General features: G+C 64.1%; 1 protein-coding gene across 1 annotated transcript; it reads right to left on the bottom strand.

Annotated features, from left to right (window-relative positions):
- Positions 1 to 266: 266 nt before the first annotated feature.
- Positions 267 to 21273, bottom strand: VARS1 (valyl-tRNA synthetase 1). The gene is given in 37 exon segments (XM_050306270.1): positions 267 to 335; positions 842 to 989; positions 1101 to 1161; positions 1215 to 1262; positions 1965 to 2076; positions 2554 to 2585; positions 2588 to 2626; positions 2629 to 2667; positions 2670 to 2711; positions 3232 to 3349; positions 4350 to 4556; positions 4884 to 5002; positions 5981 to 6059; positions 6154 to 6222; positions 6846 to 6900; positions 7196 to 7245; positions 7442 to 7567; positions 7807 to 7877; positions 8052 to 8151; positions 8973 to 9037; positions 9040 to 9068; positions 9524 to 9682; positions 10450 to 10553; positions 11271 to 11395; positions 11995 to 12085; positions 12644 to 12678; positions 12791 to 12824; positions 12874 to 12888; positions 13178 to 13277; positions 13872 to 13993; positions 16395 to 16439; positions 16441 to 16515; positions 16578 to 16631; positions 16634 to 16663; positions 17829 to 17997; positions 20800 to 20924; positions 21187 to 21273. Coding segments are annotated over 36 exon segments (2922 nt in total). The 5' UTR covers positions 20886 to 20924; positions 21187 to 21273.
- Between the last annotated feature and the right edge of the window lie 324 nt (positions 21274 to 21597).

Genomic DNA, 21597 nt, shown 5'->3' with positions numbered 1-21597 from the left:
CCCAGGGACCCCAAACTTCCCTTGGAGCCTCCCGAGCCCCCCCTCACCCTCGGCCGCCCCGATCCCAGAAGCCCCCGCGCGGACAATGGGGGTGGGCGGGGCCAGGCGAGGCCACGCCCCCTCATTAATAATGGAACATGCCAAGGGGCGGGAGCCTCTGCCTGGCCACGCCCCCAGGGCCCCCAGTAACACCAGTAACACCAGCAAGGCCCAGCCTGTGAACGCCTTTATTGCTGAGGGGGCCGGGGGTCCTGGGGTCCCTGGGGTCACAGCATTTTCCTCATCAGCTCCTCGGCTTCCAGAACGTTCTGCAGCTCCGACTCCAGCTGGGCCAGCTGGGGAGGTGGGGGACAGGGCTGGGACCCTCCTCAAATACACAGAGATCCCCAGAAAACACAGAGAGCCCCCAAAATACAGAGACTCCCCAAAAACAGAGACCCCTCAAATACACAGAGAGCCCCCAGAAAACACACGAAGAGCCCCCAAAATACAGAGACTCCCCCAAAAACAGAGACCCACCCAAAAACAGAGACCCCCAAAACACGAGGCCCCCAAAACACATAGAGACCCCCAAAATACACAGAGACCTCCCAAAACACACAAGAGACCCCCAAAACAGAGTCCCCCAAAATACAGAGAGACCTCTCAAAATACACAGAGACCCCCAAAAGCAGAGATCCCCCAAAACAAACAGAGACCCCCAAAACACACAGAGATCCCCAAAAACACAGACCCCCCAGGCCCTCCCAACCCCCTGAATCCCCTCCCAAGGCCCCCCCAACCTCCACACCCCCCAGAACCCCCAAACCCCTGCAGAGCCCCCTGCCCTCCGTCCCCCCACCTTGGCAGCGTCCGCCTCCTGCACGTGGGGGGGCACCTTGTGGGGGTACCCCGGGCCCCCCCTGCGCTCCCGGAGCCTCCCCAGCGCCTTCTGCAGCTCCTCCCGCCGCCCCCCCAGCCGGGACAGCTCCCTGGGGGTCCACGATGCCTGGGGGCCCCAAATGTGTTAGAATCGGTGGGTGACGTCATACAGGGGGGCGATGACGTCATACAGGGGGCGATGACGTCACACGCGGGGGGGGTTAAGGGGGTGACGTCACCTTGAGCAGCAGGTGGGCGGAGCAGCGGTCGTTGGCCACGCCCACAGCGCAGCCCTGGGGTCTCGCCCCCAGCACCCGCACGGCCCCCACCCCCAGGGCTCGGAGCAGCCCCGCAGCCGCCGTGCCCGGGACCCCACGAGGGGTCAGGGACCTGCAGGAAACCTGGGGGCAAGGGGGGTCAGGGGGTCAGGGGAGGGACCCTCACCCCAACACCCCCAGCAGCGCTTTGGGGGGGGTCAGGGGGAGGGACCCCACCCCAACAACCCCAGCAGCGCTTTGGGGGTCCAGGGGAGGACCCCCACCCCAACACCCCCAGCAGCGCTTTGGGGGGTCCAGGGGGGCAGGGGAGGGACCCCCATCCCAACACCCCCAGCAGCGCTTTGGGGGGTCCAGGGGGAGGGACCCCCACCCAACACCCCCAGCAGCGCTTGAGGGGGCCAGGGGCGCTCGTGACTCCCAGGGACCCCAACAGCAGCCGGGACCCCCAGACCCTCCACCTTGACCCCACCCTGCACCAAAACAACCCCTAGAGCCCCATCAGGACCCCCCAAACCCCGTTTAGGACACCCTGGGACTCCCACAATCCCCTTAAAGCCCCCTAGGAGCCTCTTTAGCCCCCTGGGACCCCAACCCCCTCTAGCCCCCTAGATGCCCAAACCCCCTGACACCCAAATCCCCTTTAAGCCTCCTGGGACACCCCAAGCCCCGAAGCCCCTCTAGGACCCCTAAAGCCCTCAAGCTCCCTAGGAGCCCCTCTAAGCCCCAGGGCCCCCAGAACCCTCTAAGCCCCTGGGAGCCTTGAAGCCCCCAGGACCCCCAGAACCCCTCTAGCCCCCGAGCCCCTGAAGCCCCCCCGGGCCGTACAGGGGGGTCTCTGGCGGGTGAGCCCGTGGGCTGCCCGGAGGCTCCTCAGGGTCCTCACGACCCCCAGCACGAACTCCATGGTGGTCTCGGCCTCCTCGTCCTGCCAACAGAACTGGGGGCACGGGGGGTCATGGGACCCCCAAACCCACAGAGACCCCCGAAACCCACAGGGACCCCCCCAAACCCACAGGGACCCCCCCAAACCCACAGGGACCCCCGAGCCCACAGGGACCCCCGAACCCACAGGGACCCCCAAACCCACAGAGACCCCCAAACCCACAGGGACCTCCGAACCCACAGGGACTCCCCAAACCCACAGGGACCCCTAAACCCACATGGACTCCCCAAACCCACAGGGACCCCCTGAGCCCACAGGGACCCACTGAGCCCCCAGGACCCCCTCAAATTCCCCCAGACCTCCCAGGACCGCCCCCTCCCCAAATTCCCCCGTAGACCCCTCAAATCTCCCTCAACCCCCTCTCATCCCACACCCCCCAGACCTCCCAAGACCCCTCCAGTGCCACCAAACCCCTCAACCCCCCCAAAATCCCCCTTTAAGCCCCTCAAGCCCCCAGCAGCGGGCCCCCACCTCGGTGGTCTCGGGGAAGGGCGAGGCAGATGCTGGGGCGTGGGGTCCCTGGGGAGCCTCTGCCACAGCTCGCGCTCAGGAAGGGCATGAAGGGGGCCAGGAGCCGCAGCCCCCGTCCAGGCAGGCCAGCAGCGTGTCCCTCACGGCCTCCACGTCACCTGGGTAGCCATCATCGTCATCACCATCGTCATCCTCGCCCCCAAAACCCCCTGGGACCCCCAAAACCCCCCAAAACCCCCCCAGAGCCCCCCGTCCAGGCAGGCCAGCAGCGTGTCCTCACGGCCTCCACGCCACCTGGGTGCCCTCATCATCGTCACCATCTGCTCAAGGGACCCCTAGAAATCCCCTGGGACCCTCCAAAACGCCCTCAAAACCCCACGCCAGAGCCTCCCTCTGTCCAGGCAGGTCCAGCGGCGTGTCCCTCACGGCCTCCACGTCACCTGGGTACCATCATCATCATCACCATCTGCTCAGGGACCCCAAAATCCCCTGGGACCCCCAAAACCCCCAAAACCCCCAGGAACCCCCCAGAACACCCCAAAAACCACCCAGAGCCCCAAAACCCATCCAGGAAACAGGCAACCCCAAAAATCCCCGGGGCCCCCATCCAAGGGCAGGTGACCCCAGCCAGGCGGTCCCCTCTCCCGCTCTCCCTCCCTCTCCCCTCTCCCCTCTCACCTTTCTCCTCCTCCTCCTCCTCCTCCTCCCCCCCGTCCTGGGGGTCTCCTTCGCCCTCAGGGGGGGCCCCCCCGGACTCTGCGGCTGCTGCTCGGGCCAGGGTGGGCTTGACACACTCCTGGGGGCAGGGGGTCAGGGACCCCAGAGACCCCCAAAACACCCCCAATAACCCCAAAAATCCCTTCACACACTCCTGGGGGGGCAGGGGGGGGCAGGGACCCCCAGAGACCCCCAAAACACCCCCAGAGACCCCCCAATAACCCCCAGAGACCCCCAAAAATCCCTTCACACCCTCCTGGGGCAGGGGCCAGGACCCCAGAGACCCCCAAATCTCCCCAGAGAACCCCCAAAACCTCAGAGACCCCTAAACACCCCCAGAGACCCCCAATAACCCCCAAAATCCCCCCAAAAATCCTGTCACACACTCCTGGGGAGAAGGGACCCCCAAACTCCCCTAGGACCCCCAGACCACCAGGACACCCCAGAGCGCCCCAGGACCCCCAAAGCCCCCAAGCCCCTCGTACCAGGTAGACATCACACAGCTCGTACACCCAGAACCCCAAACCCCCCAAAGCCCCCAAAGCCCCCAGAGCCCCCAGGACCCCCAAGCCCCCAGGATCCCCAGAGCCCCCAAGCCCCCAAGCCCCCCATACCAGGTAGACATCACACAGCTCGTACACCCAGAACCCCCAAACCCCCAAGCCCCCAGGACCCCCAGAGCCCCCAAGCCCCCAGGACCCCGTACCAGATACACGTCGCACAGCTCGTACACCCAGACCCCCAGAGCCCCCGAGAGCCCCCCAGGACCCCCAAAGCCCCCAGGACTCCCCCAAAGCCCCCAGGACCCCGTACCAGATACACGTCGCACAGCTCGTGACACCCAGACCCCCAAAGCCCCCAAGCCCCCAGGACCCCCAAAGCCCCCCAAGCCCCCCGTACCAGATACATCACACAGCTCAGTACACCAGACCCCCAAAGCCCCCTAAGCCCCCAGGACCCCCTGAAGCCCCCAAAGCCCCCATACCAGATACACGTCACACAGCTCGCACACCCAGAACCCCTAAACCCCCAAAGCCCCCAGGACCCCCAGGACCCCCAAGCCCCCAGGACCCCCGTACCAGATACACGTCACACAGCTCGTACACCCAGAAGGAGTGCACGGCCGTGGTGGCCCCGGGGAAGTCGAAGCCCCCCAGGGCGGCCCCCACGGCCCCCACGGCCCTGCTGAGGCGGCTGCGGATCCAGCGCTCGGGGACCCCCCAAAACCCACGGCCCTGGGAGGCACAGGGGAGGTTAAAAGGGTCAGGGTGGGATTTTGAGGAGGTCTCTCTCAGCCCCCACGGCCCTGCTGAGGGGGTTGAGAATTCTTAAGCCCCTCGGACACCCCAAACCCCTTTAAGTCCCTGGGACCCCTGAGACTTCTGGTGGGTGGAAATGGGGGGAGGAGATTTTGGGGGTCCCAGGGACATTTTGGGGGGAGTCAGGGGATCACATTGGGGGTTGGAGGGGGGGTCTAGCAGGTTCTCAGGAGAGGTTTGGGGGTTCTGGGGCGGTCGGTAGGGGTCTTAGAGGGATCTTGGGGGTCTCTGTGGATTAGGAGGGTCTCAGGGGGTACCTTGGGGTCAGGGGGTCTCAGGAGGTCTCGGGGGTACCTTGGAGTCGGGGTCGGTACCCCCCAGCGCCCTGAGCACGAACCGGGCCCCGTTCCAGACCTTGTTACAGAAGTGCCGGTACCCCAAAACCCGCCCCACGTCCAGGTTGATGTCCCGGCCTGGGGGGGCACAGGGGGTCAGGGGGTCAGAGGGGACCCCAAAACCCGCCCCACGTCCAGGTTGATGTCCCGGCCTGGGGGGGCACAGGGGTCAGGGGGCACAGGGGGTCAGGGGGACCCCAAAACCCGCCCCACGTCCAGGTTGATGTCCCGGCCTGGGGGGCACAGGGGGTCAGGGGGTCAGGGGACCTCAAACCCGCCCCACGTCCAGGTTGATGTCCCGGCCTGGGGGCACAGGAGGGTCAGGGGCGTCAGGGGACCCAAACCCGCCCCACATCCAGGTTGATGTCCCGGCCTGGGGGCACAGGGGGTCAGGGGGCACAGGGGAGACCCCAAAACCCGCCCCACATCCAGGTTGATGTCCCGGCCTGGGGGCACAGGGAGGTCAGGGGATCAGAGGGGACCCCAAAACCCGCCCCACGTCCAGGTTGACGTGTAGGCACACAGGGGGTGATTTGGGGATGTTTTTGGGGTTGATTTGGGGGGTTTTGGGTACCCTGGGCAGTGTAGGCACACAGAGCAAACCGCAGGGGTGTTTTTGGGGTGGATCTGGGGTGGATTTGGGGTGATTTGGGGTGATTTTGGGGTGATTTAGATACCCTGGGCAGTGTAGGCACACAGAGCAAACCGCAGGGGTGTTTTTGGGGTGGATTTGGGTTGATTTAAGGTGATTTTTGGGGTGATTTAGATACCCTGAGCAGTGTAGGCACACAGAGCAAACCGCAGGGGTGATTTAAGGTGTTTTTGGGGTGATTTTGGGGTGATTTTGGGGTGATTTAGATACCCTGGGCAGTGTAGGCACACAGAGCAAACCGCAGGGGTGATTTAGGGTGTTTTTGGGGTGATTTTGGGGTGATTTAAGGTGATTTTGGGGTGATTTAGATACCCTGGGCAGTGTAGGCACACAGAGCAAACCGCAGGGGTGATTTGGGGGTGTTTTTAGGGTGTTTTTGGGGTGATTTTGGGGTGATTTAGTACCCTGGGCAGTGTAGGCACACAGAGCAAACCGCAGCGCGTCCGTCCCGCACTCGGGGATCCCCTCGGGGAAGTCTCTTTTCTGGGGGGCGCAGGAGAGGGGGGTCACCTCGTGGGGGTAAATGACCCCCAGGACCCCCTGAGCCCTGGCCCCACCTGCCCCTCCCTGGCCCCACCTGCCCCTCCCTGGCGCGTTCCAGCTCCGCAGGGTCCAGGTTGCTGCTCTCCAGCTGCTCGTGCAGCTCCTGGGGGGGCACACAGAGGGTTAGGGGGGGACCCCACACCCCAAAACACAGCCCAGGACCCCCAAAACCCTCGTCAGGACACCCCAAACCATCCCAGGATACCCAAACCCATCCCAGGATACTCAAAACCCTCCCCAGGACACCCCAGAACAACCCAAACCCACCCCAGGATACCCAAACCCACCTCAGGATACCCGAAACCCTCCCCAGGACCCCCAAAACCCTACCCAGGATACCCAAACCCTCCCCAGGATACCCAAAACCCTCCCCAGGACACCCCAAACCCATCCCATGATACCCAAAACCCTCCCCAGGACCCCCAAAACCCATCCCAGGATACCCAAACCCATCACAGGATACCCAAAACCCACCCCAGGACCCCCAAAACCCTCGTCAGGACCCCCAAAACCCTCCCCAGGATACCCAAACCCACCTCAGGATACCCAAACCCACTCCAAGACACCCAAAACCCTCCCCAGGACACCCCAGGACACCCCAGGACACCCCAAACCCATCCCAGGACACCCAAAACCCATCCCAGGACCCCCAAACCCACGTTCCCCACGGATTTGGGGGTTCAGGGGGTCCCAGGGGGGGTTTGGGGGTCGTTTTTGGGGTCCCACCTGCAGGGACACACCCCTGATGACGTCCAGGGGGTCGATGACGTTCCCCAGGGATCTGGCGGGGGTTGGGGATTCAGGGGTCCCAGGGGGTTCAGGGGTCCCAGGGAAGGTTCAGGGGGTTTGGGGGTGGATCATTTTTGGGGTCCCACCTGCAGGGACACGCCCTGATGACGTCCAGGGGGTCGATGGCGTTCCCCAGGGATTTGGGGGGTTGGGGATTCAGGGGTTCAGGGGGTTCAGGGGTCCCAGGGGTTCAGGGGTTCAGGGGTTTCAGGGGATCGTTTTTGGGGTCCCACCTGCAGGGACACGCCCTTGATGACGTCCAGGGGTCGATGGCGTTCCCCAGGGATTTGCTCATTTTCCGTCCGTGGGCGTCGCGGACGATGGCGTGGAGGTAAACCTGGGGGCAAAGGGGTCAGGGGGGCTAGGGGTCTCAGGGGGTCAGGGGATTTGGGGGTCTCAGGGGCTTTGGGGTCCCACCTCTCGGAAGGGGAGCCGCCCTGTCAGGCCAGCCCCAGCATCACCACTGGGGTTTGGGGGTCAGGGGGTCTCAGGGGGTCAGGGGATTTGGGGGTCTCAGGGGTTTGGGGTCCCACCTCTCGGAAGGGGAGCCTCCCTGTCAGGGCCAGCCCCAGCATCACCATCCGGGCCACCCAGAAGAAGAGGATGTCGTGTCCCGTCTCCAGCAGAGAGCCCGGGTAGAACAGCTCCAGGTCGGGGGTCTGGGGGTCCCCAAAACTCACACAGGGACCCCCAAACTGCCCTGAACCCCCAGGACCCCCAACCACCCAGAGACCCCCAGACCCCCAAACCCCCAGTGGGACCCCCAAACACCCCCACCCCCAGGGCAGAACAGCTCCAGATCGGGGGTCTGGGGGGCCCCAAAACTCAGACAAGGACCCCAAACCCCCCACACCGCCCCCAACCCCAATTCCCCTCCCAGCCCCCCAGAGCCCCTCACAGGGTCGGGCCAGCCGAAGATGGAGAAGGGGAAGAGGCCGGAGGAGAACCAGGTGTCCAGCACGTCCTCGTCTGAAAGGGGACACACCAGTGACCACCAGTTCCCTCCCAGTCCCTCCCAGTCCCTCCCAGTCCCTCCAGTCCCCCCCAGTCCCTCCCAGTCTCCCCAGTTCCCTCCCAGTCCCCCCCAGTCCCTCCCAGTCCCTCCAGTCCCTCCCAGTCCCTCCCAGTCCCCCCAGTTCCCACCTTGTCTCAGGGTCACTTTCTCGGGGGGGACCCCAAAAGCTGCGGCCGCTTTGGCTCGAGCCTCGTCCTCCGTCCGGCCACTGACCCAGTACTGACCATCCTCGTCCTGAAACCACCCCAAATCACCCCAAAATCAACCAAATCACCCCAAAATAACCCCCACTGACCCAGTACTGACCATCCTCGTCCTGAAACCACCCCAAATCACCCCAAAATCAACCAAATCATCCCAAAATAACCCCCACTCACCCAGTACTGACCATCCTCGTCCTGAAACCACCCCAAATCACCCCAAAATCAACCAAATCACCCCAAAATCACCTCAAATCACCCCAAAATCAACCCAAAATAACCCCAAAATAACCCCCACTCACCCAGTACTGACCATCCTCGTCCTCGGAACCCCAAATCACCCCAAAATCACTCAAATCACCCCAAAATCACCTCAAATCACCCCAAAATCAACCCAAAATCAACCCAAAATCAACACAAAATCACACCCACTCACCCAGTACTGACCATCCTCATCCTGAAACCACCCCAAATCACCCCAAAATCAACCAAATCATCCCAAAATAACCCCAAAATAACCCCCACTCACCCAAAACTGACCATCCTCGTCCTGAAACCACCCCAAAATCATCCAAAATCACCCCAAACCCCACTCACCCAGAACTAACCATCCTCATCCCGAAATCACCCCAAATCACCCCAAAATCAACCCAAAATAACCCCAATATCACCTCAAATAACCCACAAACCACCCCAAATCACCCCAAAATCACCCCCACTGACCCAGAACTGCCCATGCTCGTCCTGGGACCCCCCAGACTCCCCCCGTGGCTCCCCCAAAACAACACAGCACCCCCCCAGCATCCCCCAGCCCCTCCAGGACCCCCAAGCCCCCCCAGCCCACCTCACCCCTGACCTGCCCGGGGGCACTTTGGAGTCGTCGATGGTGACGAAGTAGGCGGGGATTCGGTGCCCCACCAGAGCTGCCGGGAGATGCACCCAGTCCTGGGGGGCACAGGGGTTGGGGGGGTGCTGGGGGCTCCCCTGGGGCTTGGGGGCTCCTCTGGGGCTTTGGGGGCACCCTGGGTTGGGAGGACATGGCAGGAGGACAGGGGGATTCGGTGCCCCCACCAGAGCTGATGGAGGATGCACCAGTCCCCTGGGGGCACAGGGGTTGGGGGCTTTGGGGGCCCTGGGGGCTCCTGGGGATTGGGGGCTCCTGGGGATTGGGGAGCTCTGGGGGCTCCTGGGAGGGGGAGGAAGAGGGAACTGAGGGGGAGAGGAAAGGGGGGTTTGGGGTCACCCCATGGGAGGGGCGGGGTCGGGTCCTGTGGGGCTGGGGCTGGGTGGGGTGACACCCTGGGGGTCCAGGGGTCAGGGGGTCCCAGGGGGTCCTGGGTCGAGGTCAGGGGGTCCTGGGGAGTCAGAGGGTCCGGGGGTCAGGGGTCCCTGGGTCCCACCTGATGTTGTCCATCCAGGTGTACCAGGTGCGGGCGTGGCCCGGGGGGTGCAGCCTCAGGTCCCCCCTGCGCACGGCGGCGGCTGCGGCCCCGCCCAGGGCCTGGCACTTCACGAACCACTGAGGCACGGCCAGCGGCTCCAGGACATCCTTGGAACGGCTGGGGGGAGGGAAATGTCATTTATTGTCACCTGGTGTCACCCAGTGTCACCCACTGTCACCCACTGACCCCCCCATCCCAGCCCCGCCCAGGGCCTGGCACCACTGAGGCACTGCCAGCGGCTCCAGGACATCCTTGGAACGGCTGGGGGGAGGGAAATGTCATTTATTGTCACCTGGTGTCACCTCAGTGTCACCCACTGTCACCCAGTGTCACCCACTGACCCCCATCCCAACCCCGCCCAGGGCCTGGCACTTCACGAACCACTGAGGGACCGCCAGGGGTTCCAGGACATCCTTGGAACGGCTGGGGGGGGGGGAAATGTCATTTATTGTCACCTGGTGTCAACCCAGTGTCACCCACTGACGCCCCCCATCCCAACCCCGCCCAGGGCCTGGCACTTCACGAACCACTGAGGCACGGCCAGCAGCTCCAGGACATCCTTGGAACGGCTGGGGGGATGGAAATGTCACCCAGTGCCACCCAGAGTCACCCAGTGCCACCCAGTGTCACTCACCGACCCCCCACTGCCCCCGCCAGTGCCACCCACGGCCACCCCAAGGGACCCCCACCTGCAGATGGGCACCACCCCGGGGGTCTCTGTGACCACCCCAGGGGTCTCTGTGACCACCCTGGGGGTCTCAGTGCCCCCCCAGCCCCCCACCTGCAGATGGGCACCACCTGGGGTCTCTGTGACCCCCTGGGCCCCCCACCTGCGACATGGGGTCTGACCACCCTGGGGTCTCTGTGCCCCCCCAGCCCCCCACCTGCAGATGGGCACCACCATGGGGTTCTCGGTGACCCCCCGGAACAGCCCCCGCTCCTTCAGCGTCTCCAGCAGCGCCGTGCGGGCCTTGAACCGGGGCATGCCCTGGGGAGAGACCCCAAAATACCCTGAAATAACCCCAAAATAACCTCCAATCCTTGAACCGGGGCATGCCCTGGGGAGAGACCCCAAAATACCCTGAAATAACCCCAAAATAACCTCCAATCCTTGAACCGGGGCATGCCCTGGGGAGAGACCCCAAAATACCCTGAAATAACCCCAAAATAACTCCAAAATAACCCCAAAATAACCTCCAATCCTTGAACCGGGGCATGCCCTGGGGAGAGACCCCAAAATACCCTAAAATAACCACAAAATAACCCCAAAATAACCCCAAAATAACCTCCAATCCTTGAACCAGGCCATGCCCTGGGGAGAGACCCCAAAATACCCTGAAATAACCACAAAATAACCCCAAAATAACCTCCACTCCTTGAACCGGGGCATGCCCTGGGAGAGACCCCAAAATAACCTAAAATAACCCCAAAATAACCCCAAAATAACTCCAAAATAACCTCCAATCCTTGAACCAGGCCATGCCCTGGGGAGAGACCCCAAAATAACCTAAAATAACCACAAAATAACCCCCAAAATCACCCTCCCCAAACCCCAAGAGAAGGGAAGGTCTCAAAGGGGGGGTCTCTCACCCTAAGAGAGGTTTATGGAGGGGGTCTCTCCTCAAATGGGGGGGGCACAGGGGGTCTGTCACCCAAGGGGGGTCTCAGGGGTGTCTCAGGGGGTCTCAGGGGGGGTCTCTCTCACCTCGAAGGGGGGGGGCACCCCGCACATGCGCCCGTCCTCGGCGATGACGGGGTCCCCGCGCAGCCCCCAGCGCTGCCCCACCTCGAAATCCACGGGGTCGTGGCAGGGGGTGATCTTCACGGCCCCTGGGGGGAGGGGGGCAGGGACACGCCCACTCACGATGGACACGCCCACTGGGACACGCCCACCCCCACTGACCCGTCCCCCCCTTCCAAACACCCCCAGGGTCAGGTGAGACCCCCCCACAATCACCCAGGCCACGCCCCCTGGCCACACCCTCATCCAGACCACGCCCTCAGCCAAACTCCACCCCCCAGCAAGAAAACACAACCCCACATTTCAGCCACACCCCTTCAAGCCACACCCACTTAGCCCCACCCCAACCACACCCATCTAAGCCACACCCTCTTTAAGCCATACCCCAAACAACCACACCCCTCCAGGCCACACCCACTTGGTCCCACCCCAAAGAACCACACCCATCTAAACCACACCCCCTTTAAGCCACACCCACTTAACCCCACCCCAAACCATCACACCCATCCAAGTCACACCCACTTTAAGCCACACCCACTTAGCCCCACCCCAAACATTACCACGCCCCCATAAACCACGCCCCAAGGAACCACGCCCTGCAAAGCCACACCCCATTCCCAGCCACACCCACTTTAAACCACACCCATTTTCACCCAAGCCCTGCCTCCAGCAGGCCCCTCCCCCTCACCGGTGCCGAACTGGGGGTCCACGAAGGGGTCGTGCAGCACCGGCAGCCGCCGCCCCGTCAGGGGGTGCAGGACGTGACGGCCACGCAGGTGCTGGGGGGGCGGGGCAGTCTGGACCACACCCACTTAGGGAGGCCACACCCACTCCCAGAGACCACACCCACTCACAGGGACCACACCCACTCACAGAGACCACACCCACTCATACAGGCCACACCCACTCACTGACACCACACCCAGAGACCACACCCACTCATACAGGCCACACCCACTCAGAGACCACCCCTACCCACAGACCCCCCAAACCACACCCACCCCCACCCCAAAATAATCACACCCAACCAAGCCCCACCCCCACCCTGGGTGGGTTTAGAGCCCCCCCCTCACCTGGTACCGGGGGTCCTGGGGGTGCACAGACCCCCCTGGGGGTGCACAGATCCCTCTGGGGGGTTCAGAGCCCCCCCTGGGTGGGTTCAGAGCCCCCCCTCACCTGGTAGCGGGGGTCCTCGGGGTGCACAGACCCCCCTGGGTGGGTTCAGGCCCCCCCTGGGTGGGTTCAGGACCCCCCCTCACCTGGTAGCGGGGGTCCTCGGGGTGCACAGACCCCCTGGGTGGGTTCAGGCCCCCTGGGTGGGTTCAGGACCCCCTCACCTGGTAGCGGGGGTCCTCGGGGTGCACAGACCTCCCTGGGTGGGTTCAGGACCCCCCCTCACCTGGTAGCGGGGGTCCTCGGGGTGCACAGACCCCCCTGGGGGGGTTCAGAGTTCCCCCTGGGTGGGTTCAGAGCCCCCCCCTCACCTGGTAGCGGGGGTCCTGGGGGTGCATAGACCCCCTGGGTGGGTTCAGGCCCCCCCCTGGGTGGGTTCAGGACCCCCCCTCACCTGGTAGCGGGGGTCCTGGGGGTGCACAGACCCCCCTGGGTGGGTTCAGGCCCCCCCCTGGGTGGGTTCAGGACCCCCCCTCACCTGGTAGCGGGGGTCCTGGGGGTGCACAGACCCCCTGGGGTGCCAGATCCCTCTGGGGGTTCAGAGTTCCCCCTGGGTGGGTTCAGAGCCCCCTCACCTGGTAGCGGGGTCCTCGGGTGCACAGACCCCCTGGGTGGGTTTAGAGCCCCCCCCTCACCTGGTAGCGGGGGTCCTCGGGGTGCACAGACCCCCCTGGGTGGGTTTAGAGCCCCCCCCTCACCTGGTAGCGGGGTCCTGCGGGGGCGGCCACGGCCGACGCCCCCAGCATGCGTCTCCAGCCGCGTCGTGGCCACTGCACCACCTCGGGCTCCTCCCCTCCCCTGGGGTGCAAATTTGGGGGTCACCACAGGCACACCCCCAGGTCAGGAGAGACCCCCAGAGAGAGAGCCCCCAGACCCCCCTTCAGCCTCCACAGAACTCCCCCCCAGAGAGACCCCTGAGCTCCTCAGGACCACCTCTCTCCCCAGAGCCCTCCAGGGGTCCCTGAGCTCCCTTGAGCTCCCTGAGCCCCCATTCCCAGCCCTCCAGGGTCCCTGAGCCCCCCATTACCAGCCCCCTCCAGGGGTCCCTGAGCCCCCGAGCCCCTGAGCCCCCCATTCCCAGCCCCCTCCAGGGGTCCCTGAGCCCCCCATTACCAGCCCCCTCCAGGGGTCCCTGAGCCCCCATTCCCAGCCCCCTCCAGGGGGTCCCTGAGCCCCATTACTCAGCCCCTCCAGGGGTCCCTGAGCCTCGAGCCCCCCATTACCAGCCCCTCCAGGGGTCCCTGAGCCTCCTGAGCCCCCCATTACCAGCCCTCCAGGGAGTCCCTCAAGCCCCTCTGAGCCCAGCCCCCATTCCCACAGCCCCTCCAGGGTCCCTGAGCCTGACCTCCCTGAGCCCCCCCATTCCCAGCCCCCTCCAGGGGGTCCCTGAGCCCCCCCCCATTACCAGCCCCCTCCAGGGGGTAGGCGAAGGCCACCAGGACCCCAAACTCGACGGGCTCGTCGTAGCCCGGGACCCTCAGCAGGGTGCGGCCCCCCAGCTCCTTCTTCTCCACCTGGGGGGACACAGAGACCCCCAGTGACCCCCCCAGGGACCCTCAGACCCCAAAAATCCCACCCAGGGACCCTCAGACCCCAAAAATCCCCCCCGGGGACCCTCAGAGACCCCAAAAATCCCACCCAGCTCCTTCTTTTTCGCACGGGGCAGGGAAAGGCCCCCAGTGACCCCCCCAGGGACCCTCAGGGAGCTCAGGGGGGGCTCAGCGGGCTCAGGGATGTTTGGGGGGGCTCAGGGGGGTCAGGAGGGGTTCAGGTGAATTTGGGGGGGTCTCAGGGGTGTCTCCATACCTCAATATCAGAGATGGCCGAGCGCAGGGAGCAGCTCCAGTGCACGATGCGGGGGCTCAGGGGGCTCAGGGGGCTCAGGGATGTTTGAGAGGGTTCAAGGGGTTCAGGTGGATTTGGGGGCTCTGGGGAGCTGTGGGTACCTCAATATCTGAGATAGCAGAGCGCAGGGAGCAGCTCCAGTGCACGTGCGCGGGGCTCAGGGGGTCAGGGATGTTTGGGGGCCTAGGCCTAGGGATGCTTGGGGGCTCAGGGGGTTCAGGTGGATTTGGGGGTCTCTGGGGGTCTCAGGGGTGTCCCACATACTCATATCAGAGATGGCCGAGCGCAGGAGCAGCTCCAGTGCACGATGGGGCCGGGGCTCAGGGATGCTTGGGGGCCAGGGCTCAGGGGCCCAGGTGGATTTTGGGGGTTCAGGGGTTTTTGGGGGTTCAGATTTCTGAGGTCAGGGATTTTTGGGGGTTCAGGGACTTTGGGGGCTCAGGGGGTTCTAGGGGTTCAGGGGATTTTGGGGGTTCAGGGATTTCTGGGGGTTCAGGTGGATTTGGGGGGTTCAGGGGATTTTGGGGGTTCAGGTACTTCAATATCAGAGATGGGGCTCAGGGGTCTAGTGTGGATGTTTTGGGGGCTCAGGGGGCTTTGGGGGTTCAGTGGATTTTGGGGGTTCAGGTGGATTTGGGGGGTCCAGGGGTCCCAGGGGCTCAGATTACCTCGATATCAGAGATAGCAGAGCGCAGGAGCAGCTCCAGTGCACGATGCGGGGGCTCAGGGGATCTCAGGGGGTCAGGGATGTTTGGGGAGCTCAGGGGCTTAGGGGGTTCAGGTGGATTTGGGGGTTCAGGTGGATTTGGGGGTTCAGGTGGATTTTGGGGGTCCCAGGGGCTGGATTACCTCGATATCAGAGATGGCCGAGCGCAGGAGCAGCTCCAGTGCACGATGTGGGGGCTCAGGATGTTTGGGGGCTCAGGGGTCGGGGGGGCTCAGGGGGTTCAGGTGGATTTGGGGGTCCCAGGGGTCTCCAGGGTCTCAGATTACCTCGATATCAGAGATGGCCGAGCGCAGGAGCAGCTCCAGTGCACGATGCGGGGACTCAGGGGCTCAGGAGTCAGGATGTTTGGGGAGTTCAGGGCTCAGGGGGGTTCAGATGGATTTGGGGGTCCTAGGGGTCCCAGGGGCTGTAGGTACCTCAATATCAGAGATGGCCGAGCACAGGAGCAGCTCCAGTGCACGATGCGGGGGCTCAGGGGCTCAGGGGCCTCAGGGGCCTAGGGGCTCAGGAGGGGTTCAGGTGGATTTGGGGGTCCCAGGGGTCCCAGGGGCTCAGATTACCTCGATGTCAGAGATAGCAGAGCGCAGGAGCAGCTCCAGTGCACGATGCGGGGGCTCAGGGGCTCAGGGGTCAGATGTTTGGGGGCCAGGGGGTCAGGGGGTTCAGGGGGTTCAGGTGGATTTGGGGGCTCTGGGGGCTGTGGGTACCTCGATGTCAGAGATGGTCGAGCGCAGGGAGCAGCTCCAGTGCACGATCGAGGCTCAGGGGCTCCAGGGGCTCAGGGGCTCAGGGGGTCAGGGATGTTTGGGGGCCTAGGGGCTCAGGGATGTTTGGGGGTTCAAGGGGGTTCAGGTGGATTTGGGGGCTCTGGGGGGCTGTGGGTACCTCAATATCAGAGATGGCCGAGCGCAGGAGCAGCTCCAGTGCACGATGCGGGGGCTCAGGGGCTCAGGGGGCTCAGGGGGTTCAGGGGTCAGGGGGTTCAGGGGTCAGGGGGTTCAGGTGGATTTGGGGGTCCCAGGGGTCCCAGGGGCTCAGATTACCTCGATGTCAGAGATAGCAGAGCGCAGGAGCAGCTCCAGTGCACGATGCGGGGGCCTCAGGGGGCTCAGGGGGTCAGGGATGTTTGGGGGCCTAGGGGGTCAGGGGGGCTCAGGGGGTTCAGATGGATTTGGGGGTCCTAGGGGCCTGTAGATTACCTCGATATCAGAGATGGCCGAGCGCAGGAGCAGCTCCAGTGCACGATGCGGGGCTCAGGGGGCTCAGGGGGTCAGGGGCTCAGGGATGTTTGGGGGTCTCAGGGGGTTCAGGTGGATTTGGGGGTCCCAGGGGTGTCTCCATACCTCGATGTCAGAGATAGCCGAGCGCAGGGAGCAGCTCCAGTGCACGCATGCGGCGGCTGCGATAGATGAGCCCCCCTCGTGCAGCCGCATCGAAGGCCTCGACCACGGCCCTGCTCATTTTCTGGGGGTTCAGGGGGTCAGGGGCTCAGGGGCTCAGGGACCCCCGGCCCAGCAGCCCCCCACTCACGGGTCCATGGTGAAACAGGCCCGGCTCCAGTCCATGGAGGCTCCCGAGAGCGCCGCAGCTGCTCGTAGATGCGATCGCCTTCCTGGGGAGAGGGGGGTCAGGGGGCAATTTGGGGGTGGCAGGGGTGGGGGGACAACTGGGGGACAGCTGGGGGCTGGGGGAAAAATCGGGGGAAATTGGGGAGGAAATTGGGGTGGGGGTGAAGGTGTGGGGGCAATGGGGGCTGAGGGGGAGATTGGGGGTAGGGGGCAATTGAGGGGCAAATGGGGGTGCAGTTGTGGGGCTGGGGGAGATCATGGGGGTAAGGGGTGGGGAGGCAACTGGGGAGGGTTGGAAGGGCAGCTGGGGGAGGTGAGGGCAAGGGGGCAAGTGAGGAGGGTTTATGGGGTGGGGAGGTGAGGGGTGGGGGGCAATAAGGGAGGAGAGAGTTAGGTGCCATGGGTGGGGTTGGGGGTCTCAGGGGGCTCATGGGGTCTCTTACTCGTCCTTCCACTGCCACACCTCCTCAGGAGCTAAACGGTGAGGGGGTCATGGGGCAGGCTTGGGGGCCTCAGGGCAGGTTTGGGGGTCTCAGGGCAGGTTTGGGGGTCTCAGGGCAGGTTTGGGGTGCCATGGGGGTCTCAGGGGGTCACTCACTCGTCCTTCCACTGCCACACCTCCCTCAGGGAGCCGTGCTGGGTGAGGGAGTTATGGAGGGTTATGGGGCAGATTTGGGGGCTCAGGGAGGTTTGGGGGTCTCAGGGGGTTTGGGGTCACTCACTGTCCTTCACTGCCACACCTCCCTCAGGGAGCTGAGCTGGGTCAGGGGGCCATGGGGTAGGTCTGGGGGGCTCAGGGGAGGTTTGGGGTCTCAGGGGAGGTTTGGGGGTCTCAGGGGGGGTTTTTGGGGTCACTCACTCGTCCTTCCACTGCCACACCTCCCTCAGGAAGCCGTGCTGGATGAGGGGGTTATGGGGGGCTCAGGGCAGGTTTGGGGTCTCAGGGCAGGTTTGGGGGTCTCAGGCAGGTTTGGGGGCTCAGGGCAGGTTTGGGGGTCTCAGGGCAGGTTTGGGGGCCTCAGGGGGTCTCAGGGGGGCTCAGGGGGTCTCTTACTCATCCTTCCACTGCCACACCTCCCTCAGGGAGCTGTGCTGGGTGAGGAGGTCATGGGGCAGGTTTGGGGGGCTCAGGGCAGGTTTGGGGGTCTCAGGGCAGGTTTGGGGGTCTCAGGGCAGGTTTGGGGTGCCATGGGGGTCTCAGGGGGTCACTCACTCGTCCTTCCACTGCCACACCTCCCTCAGGAAGCCCTCCCGGCCCAGCTGGTGCCGGGTCAGGCCCCGGTTCCGCAGCAGCCGCCGCTCCACGACCACCTGGGTGGCGATGCCGGCGTGGTCACAGCCCGGGCACCACAGCGTGGTCTCCCCCCTCATCCTGTGCCTGCAACAACAACTGGGATCACTGGGAGCACTGGGAGCACAGCCCGGGCACCACAGCGTGGTCTCACCCCTCATCCTGTGCCTGCAACAACTGGGGGTCACTGGGGGCACTGGGAGCACTGGGAGGGGCACTGGGAGCACAGCCCGGGCACCACAGCGTGGTCTCACCCCTCATCCTGTGCCTGCAACAACAACTGGGGGTCACTGGGAGCACTGGGAGGCACTGGGAGAGGCACTGGGAGCACAGCCCGGGCACCACAGCGTGGTCTCACCCCTCATCCTGTGCCTGCAACAACAACTGGGATCACTGGGAGCACTGGGAGCACAGCCCGGGCACCACAGCGTGGTCTCACCCCTCATCCTGTGCCTGCAATGGGGATACTGGGAGCACTGGGGGCACTGGGGGCACAGCCCGGGCACCACAGCGTGGTCTCACCCCTCATCCTGTGCCTGCAACAACAACTGGGATCACTGGGAGCACTGGGGGCACAGCCCGGGCACCACAGCGTGGTCTCACCCCTCATCCTGTGCCTGGAATGGGGATACTGGGAGCACTGGGAGGGGCACTGGGAGCACTGGGGGCACAGCCCGGGCACCACAGCGTGGTCTCACCCCTCATCCTGTGCCTGCAATGGGGATACTGGGAGCACTGGGGGCACTGGGAGGGGCACTGGGAAGGGCACTCTGTGTCCTTGGGGATCCCAGGGGTCAGTTTGGGGTCCCAGGGGTCAGTTTGGGGTCAGTTTGGGGTCAGTTTGGGGTCAGTTTGAGTCACTCACCACCGGGCCAGCGTGTCCTGGATGGCCACGGTCAGGAGGGGGTTTGGGGGTCAGTTTGGGGGTCAGTTTGGGGGTCCCAGGGGTCAGTTTGGGGTCAGTTTGGGTCACTCACCACCGGGCCAGCGTGTCCTGGATGGCCACGGTCAGGAGGGGGTTTGGGGTCAGTTTGGGGTCAGTTTGGGGTCAGTTTGGGGGTCAGTTTGGGGTCCCAGGGGTCAGTTTGGGGGTCCCAGGGGTCAGTTTGGGGTCCCAGGGGTCAGTTTGGGGTCCCAGGGGTCACTCACCACCGGGCCAGCGTGTCCTGGATGGCCACGGTCAGGGGGGGTTTGGGGGTCAATGAGGGGTTTGGGGGTCAGTTGGGGGTCAGTTTGGGGTCTGGGGTCCTAGGGGTCAGTTTGGGGTCCTAGGGTCAGTTTGGGTCCCGGGGTCACTCACCATCGGGCCAGCGTGTCCTGGATGGCCACAGTCAGGGGGGGTTGGGGATCAGTTTGGGGTCAGTTTGGGGGTCAGTTTGGGGTCAGTTTAGTCTAGGGTCAGTTTGGGGTCAGTTTGGGGTCCCAGGGGTCAGTTTGGGTCACTCATCATCATTGGGCCAGCGTGTCCTGGATGGCCACGGTCAGGAGGGGGTTTGGGGGTCAATGGGGGGTTTGGGGGTCAGCTGGGGGTCAGTTTGGGGTCCTAGGGGTCAGTTTGAGGTCAGTTTGGGGTCACTTTGGGTCACTCAATTACGGCCAGCGTGTCCTGATGGCTACGGTCAGGGGGTGATTGGGGTCAGTTTGGGGTCAGTTTGGGGTCAGTTTGGGGTCAGTTTGGGGTCAGTTGGAGTGTTGGGGTCAGTTTGGGGTCACTTGGGGTCAGTTTGGGGTCAGTCTGAGGTCAGTTGGGGTCACTTGGGGTCAGTTTGGGGTCAGTTTGGGGTCAGTTTGGGGTCAGTTTGGGTCACTCACCACCGGGCCAGCGTGTCCTGGATGGCCACGGTCAGGAGGGGTTTGGGGTCAGTTTGGGGTCCTAGGGTCAGTTGGGGTCAGTTTGGGGTCAGCTTGGGGTCCCAGGGGTCAGTTTGGGGTCAGTTTGGGGTCAGTTTGGGGGTCAGTTTGGGGTCAGTTTGGGGTCCTAGGGTCAGTTTGGGGTCAGTCAGGGGTCAGTTTGGGGTCAGTCTGGGGTCAGTTGGGGTCAGTTTGGGGTCAGTTTGGGGGTCAGTTTGGGTCAGTTTGGGGTCAGTTTGGGGTCAGTTTGGGGTCAGTTTGGGGTCCGTAGGGGTCAGTTTGGGGTCAGTTTGGGGTCAGTTTGGGGTCAGTTTAGGGTCAGTTTGGGGTCAGTTTGGGGTCCCAGGGGTCAGTTTGGGGGTCCCAGGGGTCAGTTGGTCAGGGTCAGTTTGGGGTCAGTTTGGGGTCAGTTTGGGGGTCAGTTTGGGGTCAGTTTGGGGGTCAGTTTAGTCCCAGGGTCAGTTTGGGGTCAGTTTGGGGTCCTAGGGTCAGTTTGGGGTCCCAGGGTCACTACCACCGGGCCAGCGTGTCCTGGATGGCCACGGTCAGGGGTTTGAGGTCAGTTTGGGGTCAGTTTGGGGGTCCAGGGGTCAGTTTGGGGTCAGTTTGGGGTCAGTTGGGTCAGTTTGGGTCACTCACCACCGGGCCAGCGTGTCCTGGATGGCCACGGTCAGGAGGGGTTTGGGGTCAGTTTGGGGTCAGTTTGGGGTCAGTTTGGTCCCAGGGTCAGTTTGGGGTCAGTTTAGGCGCGTCAGTTTGGGGTCAGTTTGGGTCACCACCTGGGCCAGCGTGTCCTGATGGCCACGGTCAGGTTTGGGGGTCAGTTTAGGGTCAGTTTGGGGTCAGTTTGGGGTCAGTTTGGGGTCAGTTTGGGGTCAGTTTGGGGTCAGTTTGAGGGTCAGTTTGGGGTCAGTTTGGAGGTCCCAGGGGTCAGTTTGGGGTCAGTTTGGGGTCAGTTTGGGGTCAGTTTGGGGTCAGTTTGGGGGTCCCAGGGTCAGTTGGGTCCCAGGGTCAGTTGGGGTCCCAGGGGTCACTCACCACCGGGCCAGCGTGTCCTGGATGGCCACGGTCAGGGCGTGGCCCAAGTGCAGCGTCCCCGTCACGTTGGGGGGGGGGAGGCACATCACGAACTGCCCCCGGGGGTTGGGGGTCTGCAGGGACCTCTGGGGTACAGGGGTCAGAGACCCCAAACACTCCGGGCAGAGACTCTAACATCCCTGGAGTCCCCCAGACCCCCAAAGCCCCCCACTTCACCCCCAAATTCGGGCCTGAAGAACCCTTCCTCTCCCACCAGCTGTACCAGGACCCCCAGACCCCCCTGAGCCCCCAGGACCCCCACTCACCCCAAATTCGGGCCTGAAGAACCCCTCCTCTCCCACCAGCTGTACCAGGACCCCCTGAACCCCCCTGAGCCCCCCCACTCACCCCAAATTCGGGCCTGAAGAACCCTTCCCTCTCCCACCAGCTGTACCAGGCGGCCTCCACGCACTGGGGCTGTAACTCTCGGGCAGTGGGACCCCACATCTGGAAGGGGTGGGGGCACAGGGTCACCCAGGCCCCAACACCCCCCTGTGCACCCCCCACCTTCACAGCCCCCAAATCATTCCACGACCCCAAAACTCTGCCCTGCCCCAACCCAACCTCCCCCCATGTCCCCCCTCCTCCTGTCCCTTGCTGACCCCCCCAGCCCCCCCCATTACCTCTTTTGCCCTCCCCATGGGGGTGGGAGTGTCCCTGTGACCCCCAGCCCCCCCATGACCCTTCTTTTGCCCCCGGGGTGGAGTGTCCCTGTGACCTCCTCCAGCCCCCATTACCCTTTGACCCCCGGGGGTGGGG

Source organism: Myiozetetes cayanensis, unplaced genomic scaffold (assembly GCF_022539395.1).
Source record: "Myiozetetes cayanensis isolate MyiCay16 unplaced genomic scaffold, myiCay2020 scf117, whole genome shotgun sequence".
Taxonomy (NCBI): Eukaryota; Metazoa; Chordata; class Aves; order Passeriformes; family Tyrannidae; genus Myiozetetes; species Myiozetetes cayanensis.
Note: the sequence above shows the minus strand (reverse complement) of the source record. Positions and strands in the feature narration are given on the sequence as shown.